Source organism: Ascaphus truei, chromosome 12 (genome assembly GCF_040206685.1).
Source record: "Ascaphus truei isolate aAscTru1 chromosome 12, aAscTru1.hap1, whole genome shotgun sequence".
NCBI classification, from domain to species: Eukaryota; Metazoa; Chordata; class Amphibia; order Anura; family Ascaphidae; genus Ascaphus; species Ascaphus truei.
The window spans coordinates 49,801,461-49,823,180 of NC_134494.1; the positions used below are offsets into that span (position 1 = coordinate 49,801,461).

General features: G+C 43.4%; 1 protein-coding gene across 2 annotated transcripts in view; it reads right to left on the minus strand.

The window, feature by feature from the left end:
- The window catches only part of LOC142464250 (receptor-type tyrosine-protein phosphatase beta-like), a 158,311-nt gene that overhangs the window by 109,401 nt on the left and 27,190 nt on the right, over window positions 1–21,720 (minus strand). For both annotated transcript variants that reach the window (XM_075567664.1, XM_075567665.1), the window contains exons 2-7: window positions 7,922–7,940; window positions 7,047–7,274; window positions 3,571–3,831; window positions 2,425–2,679; window positions 1,676–1,945; window positions 125–385 (exon numbers count right to left, since the gene is read on the minus strand). In XM_075567664.1, coding sequence (XP_075423779.1) covers window positions 125–385; window positions 1,676–1,945; window positions 2,425–2,679; window positions 3,571–3,831; window positions 7,047–7,274; window positions 7,922–7,940 — 1,294 coding nt within the window. The remainder of the gene's footprint in view (window positions 1–124; window positions 386–1,675; window positions 1,946–2,424; window positions 2,680–3,570; window positions 3,832–7,046; window positions 7,275–7,921; window positions 7,941–21,720) is intronic.

Here is a 21,720-nt window from a genome sequence, read left to right on the forward strand (position 1 = left end):
GTAACTATTACTGCTGTGAAGCGCTATGTACATTAATGGCGCTATACAAATAAAGACACATACATACATACATACAATTAAAATAAGAAACACGTTTCCATTTCAGCAGTCAGCCTGTACTCACCTGTGCAGGTAGTGACTGAGACCGACTCTCCTTCAGTGACATTGTCTGCCCTGGTAAATACAGAGAATGTATATGTTTCCCCAGCTGTCAGGTTACTTATTGTAACTGATTCATTTGTCACTATTATAGATGATGATACACTTGTGTTGGTTTGTACTCTGTAGGTATAATAACTGTTATACTCATCAGGTTTATCCCAGCTCAGGGGAACAGAGTTTGAAGTCACATTTCTAGATCCAAGCAGTTTCACGGGTTTTGGTTCTACAATAAAATACAATAGTATATAGCTTAGTATATTTAAATGAGTGTTAAAATAAAAATACAACCCCTATATTATTATTCTCTTGGAGCTTCACGAACTCACAAACATGTTAACTTCTCACAGTTTTACTGACAATTTGTAACCAGGAAACTTGGTATTATTGGATTCTATCGATTATAGGCTAAACTAAAGCAGTAAAATTCAGGGCATTATTGAAAACCCTGCTCTCTGATTGGTTAAAATTCCAATCAGTAATGCCCTGAATTTCAGCAGCTTGCAAAGTGCAGTTTTCAATCTGTTTATTTCCAGCCAATCAGCTTTCAAAACAGCTGAGACAGGGCAGGGGATTGGTTTGAATTAAGTAACAGCTCTGAGACAGGGCAAGGGATTGGTTTGAATTAAGTAACAGCTCTGAGACAGGGCAGGGGATTGGTCAAAAAGTATCAGCCACGGTTTGACTCCTCCCCCTCCCGAGCTGACTGAGATTTTCTGAGCAGATTCAGTTTAATTGGGGGGGGGGAGATGGTGTCTGCAAATAAGTAAGTGGCTGTCTGCAGTTTGTGTGTGTGTGTATATAGAGCTACTGTGTGTGTGTGTGTGTGTGTGTGTGTATGTGTGTGTGTGTGTGTGTGTGTGTGTGTGTGTGTGTGTGTGTGTGTGTGTGTGTGTGTGTGTGTGTGTGTGTGTGTGTGTTTGTATAGAGCTCGTGTGTGTGTGTGTGTGTGTGTGTGTTTGTGTGTACACAGAGGGGCGGCAGTGTGTGGATATAGATATCTGCAGTGTAAGAGTATATAGAGGTGTTTTCATGTATTTACCATTTTATTTTAATAAAAAAATCTATATAACTATACAAAAGTGTCTATTATTTATGAAATAAGCCTATAATAGTAATAATCCCCTCAGAACAGGGCATTACTGGCCAATAGTGCCCTGGCTGGGTTAAATTCCCTCGGCTTCGCCTCGGGCCTTCAACTCTTCCATCTTCCAGACAGGGCATTATTGGCCAGTAATGCCCTGTCCTTCAGGGATTATTACTTTAATACGACTCATTTGGCAACCTAAGGAAAAGCTCTGAAAACTTTAACCCATTGACCTGAATGGGAAGAACATTTTAGTTTCACTTAAATGTAAAACATAATTCCTCCTAATTGCAGCAGGACAACAGCTGCCAGTTATATAACCCAATGGTTCCAGTACAACTGAAGCTGCAAAGGGACCTGCTGTATATTATAACAGGTGCTAATAAAGGGGAAACATCCTGCAGGAGATAGAAATAAATGAGAACCTACTTGTGATCACAGTGTTGCTCACAGGTAAACTCTGATACTGCCGGACTCCAATTGTTACTACAGTAATTGTGTAGTTAGTCCCAGATCTGAGGCTCTGAAGGGTGACAGATGATGTGTTCCTTGAGAGGCTCCAAATAACGCCTGAAGAATTCCTATAGGTTATATTAAAAGTCTTGAACACGCCGGTCATATTTAGTGGGTCTCCCCAGGAAAAGGAAATGCTGTTTGTTCCAGTGTTGGTAACGTTTAAGGGGCCGGGTTGAGAGGGATCTGTTAAAATGATCAAAATATTGGTTAAAACTCCACCTTTTTATATTCACTTAAATTATAAAATATTAAGATTGAATATATTTATAGAGTCCGGAAACACTTCCAACCATAATAACACATAATATCCTACATACTGTATAATGTATGATTGTTATGATGTATCATTATAATATATAATAGGCATCTCCCTCCCCCCTCCCCCCAACTTTCCTTTGTTTTCCCTTCTCCCCTTTCCCACCGCGCTCACCATTATGGTGTAACATACTGTACCCTTATTGTACTATGGTTCAGGGTAATTTCCCACACCCACCAGTTTGTGCGTACCCGTGTTCCCCTTATTTTCTGTGCCCCATCCACATTTTGATCAATAATACATTATAATAATAAATGTGCACCTATAACTGGGGCAGTTTCCCTTTCTCTTTGTGTGATATAAAAAATGACATCCAATTTAACACAACAATAACAATCATACTTACATGTTGCCTCTATCACTGGATCTGCGGGTTGGCTGCAGTTGGCACTAACTGTTAGTATAATGATGGAGTATTCTCGGCCTGGTAGTAAGTCTGTGAAATTCACTTGTGTAGAATCAGTTTGCTTCTTTGTATTTATGTCGCCTGTCAGGGAGACATTGTAATAATCCACTTTCCCTGCTGGTCTTGTCCAGGTGACTTCAAGGAAACTTATAGAATTCTTATTGCTCACTGTGATATTCTGACTTTTCCCGGGAACTAAAAATAATAAAAGCAAAGATTTTAATTCTATTCACTTTTGTTGATGTCCAATATAATACTACAGTTGAATTGTTGCTTTGTGTTTAAAGGAACTAAACCTTTAACTGACATTAATTAGAGATGCAAAAATAGCTGCTGCCATCCACATGCATTGTATGTTATATAGGGCACGTCACTGGGATTATACATTCCAATGAAAGAGACAGAGGCCTGACATATTTCTATGTTACAGATACAGGCCCAGATTTACTAAACAGTGATAAGCCTTAGAGCAGGGGAGTGCAACTGGACTAACACGGCTATTTTCTGATATTGATATATATATATACTTAGTTAAGTTATGGTGGGTAAAAAAAAGTGACAAAAACCCTCCACAGCAAAGTATATAGCAAATGGAAATATTCGCATGTCTTAAACAGGCCTGCAACCCCACCTTTCACCATTATCACCCAGCACACAGCACTTCCACTGCAGCAAGGGATTCTGGGAAATGACATGCAAATGAGCACACAGTGCCACCTTTTGCTTCAAAACCATTCAACATGGTTCCCCTATAGGCTAAAGCTTGCTGCATGGTCACAGCTTTGAGCTTTTTTTTCTTTTTCTTCTTTACTCCTCTTTTTGTCCTTTAATATTTGATAGTGTATAGCTTGTCGTTTTTTGTATTGTACTAAAGTGTTGCTTTTTAAGTTTACACTAATATAAAGGTATTATACGTGTGTTAACAAATGCTCGTAAACGAAGAGTAACACGCTACCCTTTTATTTTCTGTACCCCTCCCCACCTTTTGTCATAGACAATGCAAATAAAGAACAAGTTTATAAAAAAAAAATACACAATTAAAATAAGCAACACACGTTTCCGTTTCAGCAGTCGGCCTGTACTCACCTGTGCAGGTAGTGACTGAGAGCGATTCTCCTTCAGTGACATTGTCTGCCCTGGTAAATACAGAGAATGTATATGTTTCCCCAGCTGTCAGGCTACTTATTGTAGCGGATTCCTTTGTTACTATTATAGATGATGATACACTTGTGTTTGTCTGTACTCTGTAGGTATAATAACTGTTATACTCATCAGGTTTATCCCAGCTCAGGGGAACAGAGTTTGAAGTCACATTATTGGTTTGGAGCAGTTTCACAGGTTTTGGTTCTATAATGACAAAAAGGTAATTATCTTTAACTTGGTCAACTATTAGACTTAAGGTTCCCCATTTATTATATTTGGGAGGTGGGTCTTCACCATAGTTTCACTGCTCAGCTCCCTCTTCTGCCCTTTCTGTGCTGGCACATATGGTCTCCCATTACATCAATGGAATGACCCCTGATTAGAGCCATACACTCAGCGTCTTCCCTACTGCCTCAATAAGGTCAAAATGAGTGGGAAACACTGAGATGATGACGTGATGATGACTACAAGTCCACATGGAACCAGTTGACAACTAGCTCATCCTATGTTAAATATAGTAATGTTTTTCAAAGCTGACACATAATCACAGTTTGAAGGTTTGACCAACAAGGAGATAAGGATTATGAGGCCTGTTTACAAAATGTTTCTATGCTGTAAGAACACCTTCATGTGACCAGAAGACACCTTACAGAGAAGGAGTGGCTCAGTGAGTAAAATAATCTGACTGGCACTGCGTGTGAAGCAGGGGAACCTGGTTTAATTCCCGGTGTCGGCTCCTTGTGACCTTGGGCAAGTCACTTTATCTCCCTGTGCCTCAGGCACCAAAAACATAGATTGTAAGCTCCACGGGGCAGGGACTGTGCCTGAAAAATGTCTCTGTAAAACGCTATGTAAAACTAGCAGCGCTATACAAGAACGTGCTATTATTATTATTACAGACCAATCACTTGAATGAGCCATAAGGTGTCATCCAGCACCAAAAGGTACCTGCATATTCTGAAATAGCACCACTTAGTAAATATGTGCCAAAATATTTTCGTCGTTATGTTGAAAAAGGCTGCTATGTCAGACAAAACGTTGGATAATCGGGCAAAATAAAGAATTTATGAGACGAGAACTTTGTGTGCTCATCCCTCTGTATATAGTATGTAACTGTATTTGGGGACAAGCAGACAGCCCCAGAAAGTTTGGAGCACTGGTAACAGCTGAATAATGTTTGTTTTTCATTGAACAGTGAGTCTTCTGCCCTAATCTCTATTTCGCTCTCTGTTGGAAACAATGGACTTCTGACACATGCCCCGGTCAGGGGCCTATTTTGTACAGGCATACCCCGCTTTAAGTACACTCACTTTAAGTACACTCGCGAGTAAGTACATATCGCCCAATAGGCAAACGGCAGCGCACGCATGCGCCTGTCATCACGTCCTGAACAGTAATACCGGCTCCCTGCCTGTACCGAAGCTGTGCACAAGCGGGGAGACTATAGAGCCTGTTACACATGCGTTATTTACATCAGTTATGCACGTATATGACGATTGCAGTACAGTACATGCATCGATAAGTGGGGAAAAGGTAGTGCTTCACTTTAAGTACATTTTCGCTTTACATACATGCTCCGGTCCCATTGCGTATGTTAATGTGGGGTATGCCTGTATAGCTTTAATATTCTTATTCAAGAAGCTATGTACCATGTACTCAGAGAAAATGAACAGTTATTAGCTGACAAAGTTACTGCAGCCAACTGCACCAGCTGACCAGTGCAGGAAAAAGCTGAGAGACGGCATTCAAAAGTAGTTGTTGCATATTAAGAGCATTTTAGAACAAAAATATATAAGAGGGGGAGAGGAGGGGAAAGAGTGGGGGGGGAGGGGAGAGAGTGGAGGGGTGGCGAAAATATTGGGGGGGAAGAGTGGGGGGAGGAGAGAAAAGATTGGGGAGGGGAGGAAAGTGGGAGGGGAAAAAGAGTAGGAGGGGAAAGAGTTGGGGTGGAGAGAAGAGTGGGGTGGGGGGTGGGAGAGGACGAACATTTGCATATATTTTGTGTTTGTATGATTTGACCCATTTTCACTTTTTGCTCTTTAATTTCCTATTTAGTTATAGTATATGATAGCACCACAACAATTCCTAATAACCGTACGCTTCTATGGTTAGGCCTCGGCTGTTCGCTGGCTAAAGCGTAATTTCCCTTCACAGGTGGTGCACTCATTTTGGCCGCATCCAATAACAGAAGACAATGAGAAGACACATCACTTTCATTAGGGCCAGAGGTACATGAGAAGCCAAAAGCAGAAGTGTCAGTAATTGAGACAGCAGTATGAGTACAGACAATGTGTAACAGAGGACATACAGAGTCTGATAATCATCACAAAGGATGTATTAGGTTTCAACGAACAGTGCAAATGGTAGTTATATTATGAATTCAACTAAAGATGATCCAACGATGATCCTGAGTATGGAGAATCAGAGAAAGTGGGAGCGTTTGCTGACCCATCAATACACTGAAACATTGAACTCTTGCTTATCCTGGTTCTTCCACACAAGACAGAACACCACTGAGTTAGCTAAGTTGACCAATTTTGATTGGACTGCTTAGTCACCTGCAGATGGTTCATCTTGCTTGTAACCAGTGGTACTGCTCACGTTACAGATTCAGAGATAGAGCAGGAAGTTGTAACTTGGGCAGTTGAGTGACCTTTGCAATTTGAAGAGCGTCCAAGAATATACAAGAGGAGAAAAGGTGACCTGACTATAAAGGAATGAAGATATTTACTTACGGGCCATCTGGGCACTGAAAGTCTCTTATACACAACACACATAAATACTGTACATAGCAGAAAAGATGGAGGCACACCAGTAATGTTTTGGAGGGACAGCCCCTTCCTCAAACAAAGCCCCCTGAGGAAAGGGCTGTGTCCCCAAAACATAACTTTTTTGTCTGACTTCTACACTGCTGTAAACTTTACCAATTTTACTACTTGTGTCCCTCCATCTTTTCTACATGGTACCATTATATGCTTCTATTTGTAAGCATAGGGGCCCTGATGGGTTATCTTGCACCAAGGTCACTTCCCTTAGTGAGCTACATATAGGCAATAGGGGTGCCTCTGTATATCTGTGTATTACCAATACTGTACATACAAAGCACTAACATCCGTCCCTATGCCTCTCGTCCTCTTTATGTTCCCCAATGGAAAGAATACAAGGAAATAATGGGCGTGTGGCTCGATTTACTCCACAACCTTCTCACTGCACATTGAGAACTCCCCCCCTGCCTGCCCTGGAGCAGGCACCAGCCACGCGTGGCAGCGGTATAGCAGGAATGATGTACTGAAAGCCAGGCTGTTAGATATTACGTTCTATGACCTCCGTTAAGTATTCCAATGTCAGACCGGATTCAGAGAGTTTATTGCAAACATGAATAAAGGCCGCATGCGGGGGCCCAGCACCCAGAGACTTACGTGTTGTGATGGTCTGGCAGCAGCTTATGGAAGAGTTGCCATAGTGGATAATGTATTGGGTACCAGACGTTGCATTTACGATTGATGTATTAGAGACTTGCGCAGGTGTTGTTGCCAGAGTTTCATTTAAATATGTGGCATTCTGCAGGACAAATCCGACAGGAAGTCCGGTAACACCGATTTGGGAAGTTGTGGCCAGGACACTGATTACGTTACATTCTGCGGCAACTGTAATAGATGAGACTGCAAGTTAGCACCAAAATACATATAGTATATGATAATAGAATATAGCATGGCAGAGTAATACGGTCAAAAACCCAACATAACTTGGTCCGTTTATTATAGGAAACTTTATTTTTTTTCTATGAAAAAAGAGCAGCCTTGTCACACTTAATTTAACCAAGTTATTCATTATTTACTTCTATTTACTCTTAATCAAAAGCCATTTTTTCAAGGGCCACTTCGTCCTAGGATGAGCATGTACTAATGGCAGTGACATGTTTGAAGGGGTTACATCTGAGTAACTGAAGCCTTTTTTTACACCTATTTTTAAATAGTTTTTTTTTACAGTTAAGTTGTAAATATGGTGTGCTGAGACATGGGGATAGGTTTGATCTCCCTCTTATCTGAAGAGAGTTGTCTCTAATTTCCAAAGAAACAAAAAGTAACCACAACCTTGCTTTACTTTGCTGTGTAACTGTCTTCTCATTCAAGGGCATGGTGCTGAAATCTTCCCTGGCAAGGGGCTGATGCGTTGTGTTATTAATTAGGAGCGGGTCTGCCATATCTGTTATTGCCACTAGGTGGCAGCAAGTCATACAGTACTTCCAAACCGACAAACATTCAATTTAAAGGTACGAGATAATAGTACTTACTGTCACAGGAACATGTCACCTAAAGATAAACACATAAATCAGAGTTAGTAGAATAGTCTGAATGTATGTAACAGTAATAGTACGTCATCCACTCTTTAAAAGAAAAGTGATATTAATCACTCAAATTTGGTACAAAAGAAATTGTGTTTTTCTCTTACTTTTCACAAAAATAACACCACTGTTGTGTAAATAGCAGTATATAAAGGTTCATGTGACCTGCACATTGTGTAAATAGCTGTATATAAAGGTTCACGTGACCTGCACATTGTGTTTTAATGCCTGATCTTTTTTGGAAGTTATAGGGCGGATTTGTTTGTTTTTTTATTGCGCAAAAAAATGAATCCATTACATTTTTGCCTAATTAGCGAACCGTAAGCAAAGAATTGCACACTCCTACTGGAATTATGTTAACAATTCATGCATTAAATACACGAAGGAGAAACAGGTGCGCAAATCACATCAGGACATGGGAGAGAAGTAAAATACCAAATAGTGCAATATTGTCAACCCCAACAATGAAATCAGTGCTGGCAGCGCTATAAAGTTTGCACTCACGTGTACAACGTGATAATAGGGCGTTGTGGTTATTAGAAGTTACCAACTTTAGTTTCCAGATAGGTACTCCAGATCCATAGAGAAGGAAGGGATATCCGTACACCCCGTTAATCTCAGCCCCGGGGACCCCCTGCTTCCGGAGATACTTACCTCCGTAGTCGGTGCCGGTAGCCGCTCTGGCTGAGCTAACTGGGCTTTAAAGTGTTGAAGTTCCCGCATTACGTGGGCCAATAGGAAGCTGAACCTGATGACGTCACGGCTTCCTATTGGCCAGCAGGGCGCAGGAGCTTTGAAAAGCGGCCATTAAGTGATCCCTGCTACCTACAGCAGAGGTGAGTATCCCCGTTTGTGACGTTATAGCAGTAACCCCCCCACCCAGAAGCCTGTATGCGTGTAACTCCTTATCATGTTAGTATCTCGCCCCTGCCCCCGCCCAGAAGCCTGTATGCGTGTAACTCCTTATCATGTTAGTATCTCGCCCCTGCCCCCGCCCAGAGGCCTGTATGCGGGTAACTCCTTATCATGTTAGTATCTCGCCCCTGCCCCCGCCCAGAAGCCTGTATGCGGGTAACTCCTTATCATGTTAGTATCTCGCCCCTGCCCCCGCCCAGAGGCCTGTATGCGGGTAACTCCTTATCATGTTAGTATCTCGCCCCTGCCCCCGCCCAGAGGCCTGTATGCGTGTAACTCCTTATCATGTTAGTATCTCGCCCCTGCCCCCGCCCAGAAGCCTGTATGCGTGTAACTCCTTATCATGTTAGTATCTCGCCCCTGCCCCCGCCCAGAGGCCTGTATGCGGGTAACTCCTTATCATGTTAGTATCTCGCCCCTGCCCCCGCCCAGAGGCCTGTATGCGGGTAACTCCTTATCATGTTAGTATCTCGCCCCTGCCCCCGCCCAGAGGCCTGTATGCGGGTAACTCCTTATCATGTTAGTATCTCGCCCCTGCCCCCGCCCAGAAGCCTGTATGCGTGTAACTCCTTATCATGTTAGTATCTCGCCCCTGCCCCCGCCCAGAAGCCTGTATGCGTGTAACTCCTTATCATGTTAGTATCTCGCCCCTGCCCCCCACCCAGAAGCCTGTATGCGGGTAACTCCTTATCATGTTAGTATCTCGCCCCTGCCCCCGCCCAGAAGCCTGTATGCATGTAACTCCTTATCATGTTAGTATCTCGCCCCTGCCCCCGCCCAGAAGCCTGTATGCGGGTAACTCCTTATCATGTTAGTATCTCGCCCCTGCCCCCGCCCAGAAGCCTGTATGTGGGTAACTCCTTATCATGTTAGTATCTCGCCCCTGCCCCCGCCCAGAAGCCTGTATGTGGGTAACTCCTTATCATGTTAGTATCTCGCCCCTGCCCCCGCCCAGAAGCCTGTATGCGTGTAACTCCTTATCATGTTAGTATCTCGCCCCTGCCCCCGCCCAGAAACCTGCATGCGTGTAACTCCTTATCATGTTAGTATCTTGCCCCTGCCCCCGCCCAGAAGCCTGTATGCGGGTAACTCCTTATCATGTTAGGATCTCGCCCCTGCCCCCGCCCAGAGGCCTGTATGCGGGTAACTCCTTATCATGTTAGTATCTCGCCCCTGCCCCCGCCCAGAAGCCTGTATGCGTGTAACTCCTTATCATGTTAGTATCTCGCCCCTGCCCCCGCCCAGAAGCCTGTATGCGTGTAACTCCTTATCATGTTAGTATCTCGCCCCTGCCCCCGCCCAGAAGCCTGTATGCGTGTAACTCCTTATCATGTTAGTATCTCGCCCCTGCCCCCGCCCAGAAGCCTGTATGCGTGTAACTCCTTATCATGTTAGTATCTCGCCCCTGAGCATCTCCTTCTTATTTCAAGTTTCTTTTAGTGTTACCTTCTTGTGAGGTTACCATGGTAACCTTTATATTACAAGGGGCACTGGGGAGAGCTTCATTTTAACCCCCCCCCCCCCCCCCTGCTTATATTCCCAGAACAAACCATCACGTTTTAAAAATAAAAACAATAGCTGGGACCAGGTTTGCCCCCTCCCCGGGGTTGACCCGGAGACTGCCGGTTTCGGGCACTTACCTCCGGGCTACGGGTTTAGCCTGTCAAGCTCTGGCTGGCGGCGGGGTGCGACGGCGTCTCCGGCATTCTCCTGCAATTCCTCATCCAACTGCAGTGAACATGGCTGCGCGGCGGCAAAGGATACCACGTTGCCATGGTAACGAGATGCTACGTGACGTCATTGCGCTACGCGGTGTTATGCAGCGCCCAGTTACCATGGCAATTGCAGCAGGATGAAGTTTGCGCACCCCTGGTTTAGAGCACTGATTCCCAACAGGCGGTTTGGGAACCCCCAGAGGTTCGTGACGTGTCTCCAAGGGGGTTGCTCCCAAAAAGATGTCATGGCAGGAGATAGCGGGTTCCTGAGCATGGGTGGGGAGTGTGCACTTTATAAGGCCCAGAACCTAGTGTGGGGTGGCATAGATTTGTCAATTAAAGCAGGCGCCTGCAAAGTCGCTGCCCACAATGCATTGCATTCAGTGGCAAGGCATTGTGGGGCATGACTTTGGAAGCTCTGGTAGTAATTGGCAACTATACCACCCACGCTCTCTGCACACCCTGAGGTGCCGTTTGGGATCTTCTAAAGGTTGTACTTTTTGATACTTTTGGTACTTTTTGGTACTTTTTGATACTTTTGGTACTTTTTGGTACTTTGTGCCACGTTTGCTTTACTTGTATCAGTGAGAGATTTGTAGAAGTCGGAGAGGAATTGTTCCAGTAAATATTAATATTGGGGACGTATCGAAGCTGCTTCTTGTGAATGGGGCAGTTTTTGGCTTCTCCCTGGGTTATTTAAATCCGCCGGGCTTGAGGTTTCATTACTCGCTTTGTTCAGGAGATCAGCATCAGATGTAAGACACTCCCGCCCCGGTCTGTACATTTTCCTCCAGTGCAAAGAGAAACAAAGTGAATAGTACAGTGTGACGGATAAAATTATCATTAGTCCTCTTAAAGCGTATCCCCCACCATGTTACCCTTTAATCACTTTCAGCTCTGATCCTTACACATTCTGACACAGCTTCTCTATCATTTACAGTGTATTGTGAAGTTTCCACCTGAATAACTGAATGATCTGGTTGCAGACGTTACTTTCTGACTATTAAGGAGGCAATCTAGCGGACAATATTTTTGAATTTTTTTTTAAACATGGGCTTTAGTGGGGGGTCTCTCCGGAGCTGAACCCCGTTAATTTTAGCTCTGGGGACCCCCTGCTTCCAGAGATACGTACCTCTGTAGGGGGTGCTGGTAGCAGCGATCACGTACTGTAATGGCCGATGTATACATAGCTCACATGCCCTGCGGGCCAATAGGAAGCTGGGATGTTATCCGGTGCAGCTTCCTATTGGCCCAAATGACGTGGGAGCTTTAAACTTGCAGGCGATACCGGAGCCCCCTTTGGGTGTCTGTATCTCTGGAAGCAGGGGTGCCCCAGACCTGGAATGTATGGGGTTCAGCTCCAGGCCCCCCCTGCTTCAATCCCATGTTTTAAAAAAATAACCAAAAACTCATCCAAAAAATCACCGGCTTGGATTACTCCTTTAAAAGGGAAAGAGTAATCGTCCCAACTCACACTGGTTCACATGCCAGACACGTGGCCTCCTCCGGTTATATCACATGCCAGGCACGTGGCCTCCTCTGGTTATCGCATGACGGGACCTTTCAAGCTTCACGGACAGTAGTTCTGCCTTTCTTAGCATGAAAGTATCAACGTACCGGGCTTATCTCTCGAGTGTCTTGGGGAAGGATTACACTGAGTATGTTGGGGGTAGGGAGGAGTTCTTCAGATAGATGTACAATAAATTAATATTTATTGTTCTCACTTATCTGTAGAAAAAAAAACCCATGAAGTATGAGATGATATATATATCTAACTTGCTAACAGATAGGAGTCCGATAAAAGAAACTTGATGAACAAGTTTCTTACCTTTTTGACACTGATGCTAAAGGACATAAGAAATTCCTGTGTCCAAGTGCAATTTCCAGGAGCCTTACTGTATGTATAACGCCCGTGTGAACATGTTCTCTACACAGAATGAGTTGGTGAGAACGGTGAGATGAGTAATCTGACATGAATAGATTCATGAGTTACCGGCTAAAATTCCTGCAGTCGTCCAGCACGTGATACGTACATCGCAGTCACTGCTTTATTACATAAACCATGTGCTGTATCATGTAACCAAACAACGAATGGTTTACAGTAACATGCAAAAGAATGCTCTACTCAATATATGCTGCACGTTTATTACTACGTCCTGGGAAACAAATCTCTCTCTTGTGTTCATACCTGTGAGTAACACTGAATATTAAAGAGTCATAGGCGCTACGCAAAGTACCCTGGGTGTGTAATAATAAACTGTCTTATTGGTATGAACGCTGGGTTGAAGACGCTGTGACAATGTCTGGTAATGTCAGTAAATAGTATTTGCTGAACGCAAACTTTCCATAGGATTCAGTGACCATGTTGCTGTAAACAAGCGGTGCCCAAACTGGGGGGGGGGGGGGAGATTTGTCTGAGGGTGCGCGGGCGGTTGCAGAGGTCCCTCGCTCTTTTAAATTAAATGCCGGGGGATCACGTGAGGCCTCTGCAACAAAGAAAACTTACCTGGAATCAGACGCGGTGACGCGTCTCCATGGCAACGCAGCATCAAATAACGCCGCGTGGTCATGTGACATCACATGCGTCAAATGACGCCGTGGGTCACGTGACCTGTCGTCACGTGTCCCCTGAGAGTAATTGACGCAGTGGTAAAGGTAGGAGGGGGGTCACGAGCTCCGGAGCAGGCAGAAAGGGGGGCGCAGAGGTAAAAGTTTGCGCTCCCCTGTTGTAGACCAGCAGTTTCCAATCTAATTTCTACACTGTGCGCCCCCTGCTAGAAAATGTGCTGCGAACCCCAATGAATAAACAGTTTGACCGATCCCAGTCAGTATAGTGCCCTGAGCGTGGGGGAACACACATTTAATAGGGCCACAAACGGCCCCTTGGTGTGTGCAGACCGCATGGGTGGAATAGCTGTCAACTACTGCGGAGCTTCCCACAATGCTTTGCGTTATGACTGCAATGCATTGTGGGGACTGACCTTGGAAGCTCCTGCTGTAATTGGCAGCTAAACCCCTCATGCTAAGGTGCAGTTTGGGGCCTTACTAAGTGCGCAGCCCCCACACTGGGCCAGGAACCCGTTATACGGCCTGGGAAATGCCATTGCAGATTTGTTTTACTGAACCCACTGGAGACACCCCACGAACCCGCAGGGATTCCCCGACTGCACGCTGGGAATTACTGGTATAAAACACCACAACATATTCCACCATATCTAACCAAAGGGGACGGTTAGGCGGGCTCCATCGCTAATAATTATTGAGAACCTTCAAAATGCACAAATATTACATTACTCTGCCCTCTCTCCAGCCAGAACCCCACAATAGTCACACAACTTATAGTCATTACATTTCTGCTGTGGTACTGTACATGATGGAAACGATCATACATTTATTTATTCTTTTGAAACCCCCTTAAATCTGTTTTTGAAAATACATTTTACAACAACATAAAAGCAGTGTCTCAGTGTGTGTGTGTGTCTCAGTGTGTGTGTGTGTGTGTGTGTGTGTGTGTGTGTGTGTGTGTGTGTGTGTGTATGTCTCAGTGTGTGTGTGTGTGTGTGTGTGTGTGTGTGTGTGTGTGTGTGTGTGTGTGTGTGTGTGTCTCAGTGTGTGTGTGTGTGTGTGTGTGTGTGTGTGTGTGTGTGTGTGTGTGTGTGTGTGTGTGTCTCAGTGTGTGTGTGTGTGTCTCAGTGTGTGTGTGTGTGTGTGTGTCTCAGTGTGTGTCTCAGTGTGTGTGTGTGTGTCTTAGTGTGTGTGTGTGTGTGTGTGTGTGTGTGTGTGTGTGTGTGTGTGTGTGTGTGTGTGTGTGTGTGTGTGTGTGTGTGTGTGTGTGTGTGTGTGTGTGTGTGTGCGTCTCAGTGTGTGTGTGTGATATTTTTGAGGCTGTTACAGGTGAATGCCATGTATACCAGCCGTATTTCGTGACTTTTTCTTTACTGATCATGCATGATATGAGGAGAATCCTTTTTTACAAGGAAGTTATTTTTTCCAAAGACAGCAGAAGATAACCATCTCGTACATTACTTTGTGAGCTGGTTACAGAGCTGGTTTTTCAGCACATATACGGAAACTGTAAGCCTTTTATTCTATATATGAAGCCATATACCCATGGCTGCGTATGGCTAATTTTCTGCCCTAGGGCTGGCAGTAAACCCTGGTACTATCAGGTTGCCAGTAGTTGCTATGGGGTTTTCCCCCTCACATTTGGTACTGCACTTGAGTGACAGCGGGGGGTGGTACATCCTGTTGTAGCTGAGACAACGGGGTGCCCGTCTCCTGGCTGTACGTAAGGGCAGGACCGCCCTATAGTTAGCAGTGCCTTCCCCCACTTGGGGAAGGCAGGTCACACATTGGAGAGGCTGCATATTGGGCATACTCTATTCCTCTTCCCCTTGGGGGAGAGTGAGTGTGGACCTTACCTCTGCCTCCGCTAGGGAGGTGGGGGAGAGCTGGGACGGCTGCGGGTGCGGCCCAGGCACCATCATCCGGTGAATACTGAGAGACTGTATTGGGCAGATCCTGCCTTGGTCTTGTTACTACTTAGTATAAAGTACATGTTACTACATAGTATAAAGTACATGTTACTACATAGTATAAAGTACATGTTACTACATAGTATAAAGTACATGTTACTACATAGTATAAAGTACATGTTACTACATAGTATAAAGTATATGTTACTACATAGTATAAAGTACATGTTACTACATAGTATAAAGTAATAAACCCGTTCCTGTTTGCATATACCTCCTGCCTGGTGCGTGACCTTACTGGGGGGAGAGGTAATAGTTCTACCGTGGGAGATCACCTTCAGTTCCTGGAGCCTACGGCAGATGGAGGCGCTGCACTGCTCAGGAGATATGTGTGGTATGAACTCCGGAAGCCTGTTCCTGTGTCCCCACTACCATCGGAGTACGACTCAGCCCTCCTGTTACCAGCAGGTATATGCACCACACACCCTGCAATGGCCCCTATCTGCGACTGGTTGGGGGAAACACCGTTATATATAGAATTCTATTATTCTATGAGATATACTGCAAATAACTTCCGGCACAGCACACCTTAAACGCCCAGTGTCTAGTATTAGTTCTATCTAAAGCAGAAGATGCGCCAGCCCTGGACTTCCCCCCGTATTTAGAAGATCCCTACCCTTAAGTTACTCCATAGAAAGGGTAGCACGCACCATATGTTTGTAGTGTCAAGATTGTGCGAGCTACATACACTTCACCACCCGTTAGTTCCCAGATGTCAGACACCTATAGCGTCTGTCGGACACCTACAGCGCCTGTTCCGAAACTCTTGCTTACAAAAGTTTGGACCACTTTCTGTTAAAGATGTACAGCAGCCAACGTTACAAAGCAAACCGTTCTTAATGCATTGATACGCATGAACATGGCGCACACCGTACAAATAATAAAAGTGGGTACCAAATGAGCATGAATAATGACGTAACATAACCATTGTAGGTGGGAAACTGATTTTTGACGCAGTACTTTTTCACAAAATGATTCTTTATACGTAGCCCCTGGGGAGACCATCACCAGAATAGAAAATGTACAGTACTGTAACATCCTCTATTGATGCACGGTGTATAAGAAAATATCATTTATGCTCATATATTTCACATCCTCATCACCGTCCAAGAATAAAATGTTCTTACACCTACATAGCTTCAGGTTCTTTATGCGCTGCTATGGAGTTTCAGAATAGTTCTTACTGAATAACAAACACGTGTTTATTGTACAGAATATCAATTTATTTTTAATAAAGAAAATATAGCTAAATAACTTAAGTCTCATATGTTTAGGTCATCGCTCCACTTGTCAAAGGCTTGTTCTATCTAAATCGCCTTACTTGAATTGAAGGAACTGCAATATATATTGTATACACAGATCTGTGTCACTGTTCTCACACCTGATAATGCACGTATCGTAACATTAGAGAGCATTGCTTGGTTATGCACAACGCATTATGCACAATGCATGGCCTGGCCGAGGCTCGCCAAAAAGAGATTTAAAAATCAATGACCCAACATATTCCGTACTCCTAGGTATGGAATATGTTGGTAATATTATAGGTAATTCTGATGCAGTTTATTGAGACATATCACATCAGAAATCATTAACAATAAAGATATAAATATATCATTTTTTTTAATGTTTAATCTACTATTCTAGGTATATGGACCACGATCTAATCTGTGTTCTACTCTGTCAGAAAATATATATTTTACCAAAACATGGGGGTGCACATCTCTAATTGATAACCTTACTAAAGTATAAACTGTTACGTGATATATAAATAAAGATATACAGCGCCCACAGCTACATCAAGGCTGAACAAGACAATACAGTTCTGTTTATATCATTTATACTTAAACACAATATTTGGGACATTCACTGAAGCACCTGGCTGCAGCATATGAGTTAGCTTTGTATCCAACATAATCCAATATCAAAGAAAACAAAACGATGCAAATACAGAGCACATTTGAATGGAGCCCTGTAGTACAGAGCAATGCTCGCCTAGCTAAAAATATCACTAGGCAGCAGGGTTATAAGGACAGCTCCAGCGACACGCCTGTCACGTGACCACTCCATCACTGATGATGAAATGGAAGGGGAGGAGTCATCCCCCTTCCTTCCGCCATTAGTGCAGATCGCATCCAGAGCTCAATTGGACGCCATCTCCCCTAAGAAAACAAACATATTTTTGAGGGGATGTACCTATGGGGTACCCAGGGTGCTCCTTGATGTAGCTACATCCTAGGGCATTCAAAGGGTTAATAGTATAAAGCATGGGACATGGCTTCTTATCAAATCCCGTATCACACAATCAATTCTCCTCCTCACTTTTAAAGCTTTACCCTCCTCTGCGCCTCCTTACATCTCAGCCCTAATTTCTCGTTATGCACCATCCCGACTCTTGCGTTCCACTCAAGGATGTCTTTTCGCTACCCCCTTTGTATCTAAAGCCCTCCCCCACCTAAAAACTTTCTCACTGACTGCCCCACACCTCTGGAATGCCCTTCCCCTCAATACCCGACTAGCACCCTCTCTATCCACCTTTAAAACCCACCTTAAAACCTGCATAACGAAGCATATGAGTAGCACCGCGGCTAATACTATACACCTGATACATAAAGCTTGGCCCCCTGCAGACGCACTTACCAGAACTCCCTCCTACGGTCTCTGTACGTTCTCCCTACCTACCAATTAGATTGTAAGCTCCTCGGAGCAGGGACTCCTCTTCCGAAATGTTACTTTTATGTCTGAAGCACTTATTCCCATGATCTATTATTTGTATTATTTGTTATTGATATGATTGTCACGTGTATTACTGCTGTGAAGCGCTATGTACACTAATGGCGCTATATAATTGGACATACATACATGTCAATGATATGCTTTTCAGTGCATTAAAATGTAGAATCTGTCTATTCTGGTTTTGTGCATGTTCTGATAAATGAGATACCCCTTTGAATCTCCTGGTAATCCTTTTTTTTATCGAACCGAAGTATTTAATATGTTGGGAGTCACGGCGTAAACGCCTCCCAGGAGCCTTGGTACAATGCATAGGCTATTCTCAATAGGCTTATGCGTCCCACCAAAGCCACAGTAGTCCTATTAATAGCTTAATAGCGTTAAATAAAAGAAACGGTCTTATATGGTGCCCTAGAATTGCCGGAGATAAGCTTTATTGCTTTGCAATGCATTTTACGCCCACCTGGCAGCGAACGCGGTTAAACAAGGTTTTCACAGCTCAAACCTAGTGGTTTATTTGACTCGTAAAGGAAAACCAAGAACACAAATGCCAATACCAATCCGTTCTCCATGAAATAGGTGCAAAAGCTGCGCCATGTTAATCAATGAAACAGATCATCTGATTGAATGGAACTAGCTGATCAGTCTGATGTTTAATGTGCAATCAATGAAGACTTCAGAACTGTAACTTTGTTAAGACTCCTAAAGTCTTTGGTGATAGAAGTGTTAGAAATAAATATAAAATGTTTCATTTGCACAAGCTGTATACAAATGTACCATTTTAAACAGTACGGATCCTAAAAATAGTTAATTAATGTGAATAATTAGACTAATTCTGAACTTTAGCTGCTCCTCCCTTACAATGCCTTTGAAAGGGGCAACGATCTGAATTGAGCAAAGAATAGTCCTTTGCTCTGTGTTCCATTTCAAAGAAGTACAATTATCTAAGCACAGGCAATTTGTGAGGCTGCAGACCAAATCATGTAGCATTCAGCCTCTCCAGTGACCGTCAACAATGCCCCCTATTGAAACATGTATCCAGGCCACATCCTCATTTCCATGGGTCATGTCTCTCTGTAATGTAATCCTACAAAGCATCAAGTCATGAGCACTGGGATCCATTCACCGCCTAATATTTAATAATGTCAATTCTTCCTTATTTATAGAAAGATGTCCATTTGTTCTCAAGAGGTGACTGTGTCTGCACTTCTGAAATGGGGGTGAATAAATGTGCTGAAGTATAAAACCGCTTCATTGATAGCGAATCGGACCACAGAATGGAGACACCTTTGTCAGATTGGGTCAGAATAAGCCGTATAATGATAGTTACAGACATCTATAATGAATATTTAAGATGGAGCTACAAGTCAGGACATCTAAACTTCTTTTTTTGCTGCTGTTGAAACTTTCGGTGAGATTACTTTAGTCTGTGTCCCTATGCAATGAATACTCTTCAAACTATTTGTGCCTGATGTGTAGTATACTGAGGAATATCTCTATGCCTGTATTTAGTTTTTGCTTTTAACTGAATGCACTTACAGTAAGTACGCCCTTATGGAAAGTTGGAATCCGTACTTAGCACCTATTCATTACATTGTGATGGCAAAGCGTGGCACAGTGTAGGCAGAACGAAGCACTAACCACAGTTTTAGAGAGCACGTCTGCTTATATTTTGGCATGTTCCCAAACCAGAGGCACAGGTAATTCCTATAGAACTGTTTGCTGTCTGTGTTTTCTTTTTCTGACTGCATCTTTCAGCTTCTTCCTTTTTCTTGTAAGCCACACAAGTCATTTTAAACATCTTCTCCTGTAAATGTGTTGAGGTCCCGCACTTTGCATTGTTGAGATGGTTAGTGACCGTTGGGGATGTTTTGGAGGAGTTTAACCACTGTTTTTCTATGATCTCCTCAGGACACGCATGTTAGGAATACACAGCTCAACGCCTTATAACGCTGTGCTTGGGGTCCAAAGAATCACATCGCGTTATAAGCGGATCGCGTTACAAATAATAAAGTATTTAAGATACCAATAATCGTGTTGTAAAGTATTCATAAATACAAAAATTGGGAGCCACGCGTGCATCGTGTTGTAAGCGGATTCGCGTTGTAACGGGTCGTGTTATAATGGGGTTGAGCTGTATAATGAATTACCAAGCACGTATGTATGCAGTTATCTTCTCTGTGAATGTGTGATTGGTTGGTTATCCCCAAAACATGGGCTGGGAGAGTGTGGAGAAACGCTGAGTTGAGCGATGCACATTTTACAGTGGCAGCTTCCAAATTCTGCATCTGTTTGTCGCTCCTTGTTAGCTACCACACCTCAGGTCTGAGATAGGATCAGGTTCTCCGACTAAAGGTCTATATCTAAGGCCAGACATGCCTTCTGTTTGATGAAGGCACAAGGAGAATGTCTAAACAAAACCTTTCAAATGTGATAACAAACCCTCTTTGTTTTTGTGAAACAATGCATATCATCACTTTATTTACACTAAATTAAATAGCCCAGGCTTTGGGGGGGGGGAGGGGCGGAGGGAAGGTGGTAACCGGTAAAATTCTCCTAAAACTGGGTTGTGTTCCTCTCCTTTGGATCGCTCCGGTGGCCAATCTTTTCACCAAAAACATGACCCGCACTAGATAACGTTATCACTCTCCCTCAACACTCACTGTATTGAAACAGGATTGAACTACGAAATTAAACTGGTCGCCTGTGTGGGATTACACCTTTAATAGATCTTTGTAGTGAGTTTGTATTTGTATTTGAGAATGGAAATCCCTTAAACCACACTCCCACTAAACAATGTATCTGTACCCAAACTTTGTCCCTCACCGGGGGGGGGGGGGGGGGGGCTTTGGAATGAGGTCATGCTGCCGTTCCTTAACTGCTTGTGGCTCTTCACATTCCCTCATTGCAATACGTTCTGCTTTTGCTAGAGGCTGGTTAGGGTCTCATACCTGCAGCAGCAAAGCTTGCATCAGACATTCCGAGGGTGCAGTCATCAGGGAGAAGTTCAACTGCAGTGTTTAGAAAACCGCAAACAAGTCCCAGCAACTGAAATAATGTTTGTGGCATGTATATTTCTCAAAACTAGAGCTTTTCAAGATGCAGTTTTATGATCAGGATGGAAAGGAAAGGTCATTTGTACAACTTGGGGAGTAATTTTATATTGTCCTAAGTAGCCGTTCGACCCATTTTCACCCGAAAATCCCCATTGACTTTAATGTTGTTGAGGGGGAGGTTAATATTACATCTGCCCGAATGTCCACTTCGGACAATATAGAATAAGGCCCTTAGAATTAAAGGGGAATTCACACCTAGGAACCACCTCAACTAAACATTTCATTGGTGAAATGCAGGTGGTGATCAGTGTTGTAAAAAATGAGACCAGTATACGTCTTTTAAATAAGTTTTCAAGTTCTAATTTCTCTATGGTAACCAGATGCAGTGTGTTGGTACAGTACACTGATCCTACAATCTCCAGTCAAATGATCAGTAAACATTGTATCTCTTTAGTGCGTGACAATAGGTATTTGCTAAGCATGGCTTTTCCAGCCAAAAGAAAACAAACACACATTATTATTTCACAGGTGACTGAATCTTTGTTAGAAACCCAATCCCATTCAGTAAATAAGATGGTAATAACAAGGTCGTAACATTTCATGATCTGTGCAATCAATATGTTACATTATATGTAATATGTAATATGTAATACGTTACATTATTGTATGTATATCTTTACTTTATATAGCGCCATTCATGTACATAGCGCTTTCCAGCAGGAACACACATGACATAATAGGAATACACTCTTTCTACATAAAAGAAGCCATTAGGAAAAGGGGTCCCAGATGTTTTA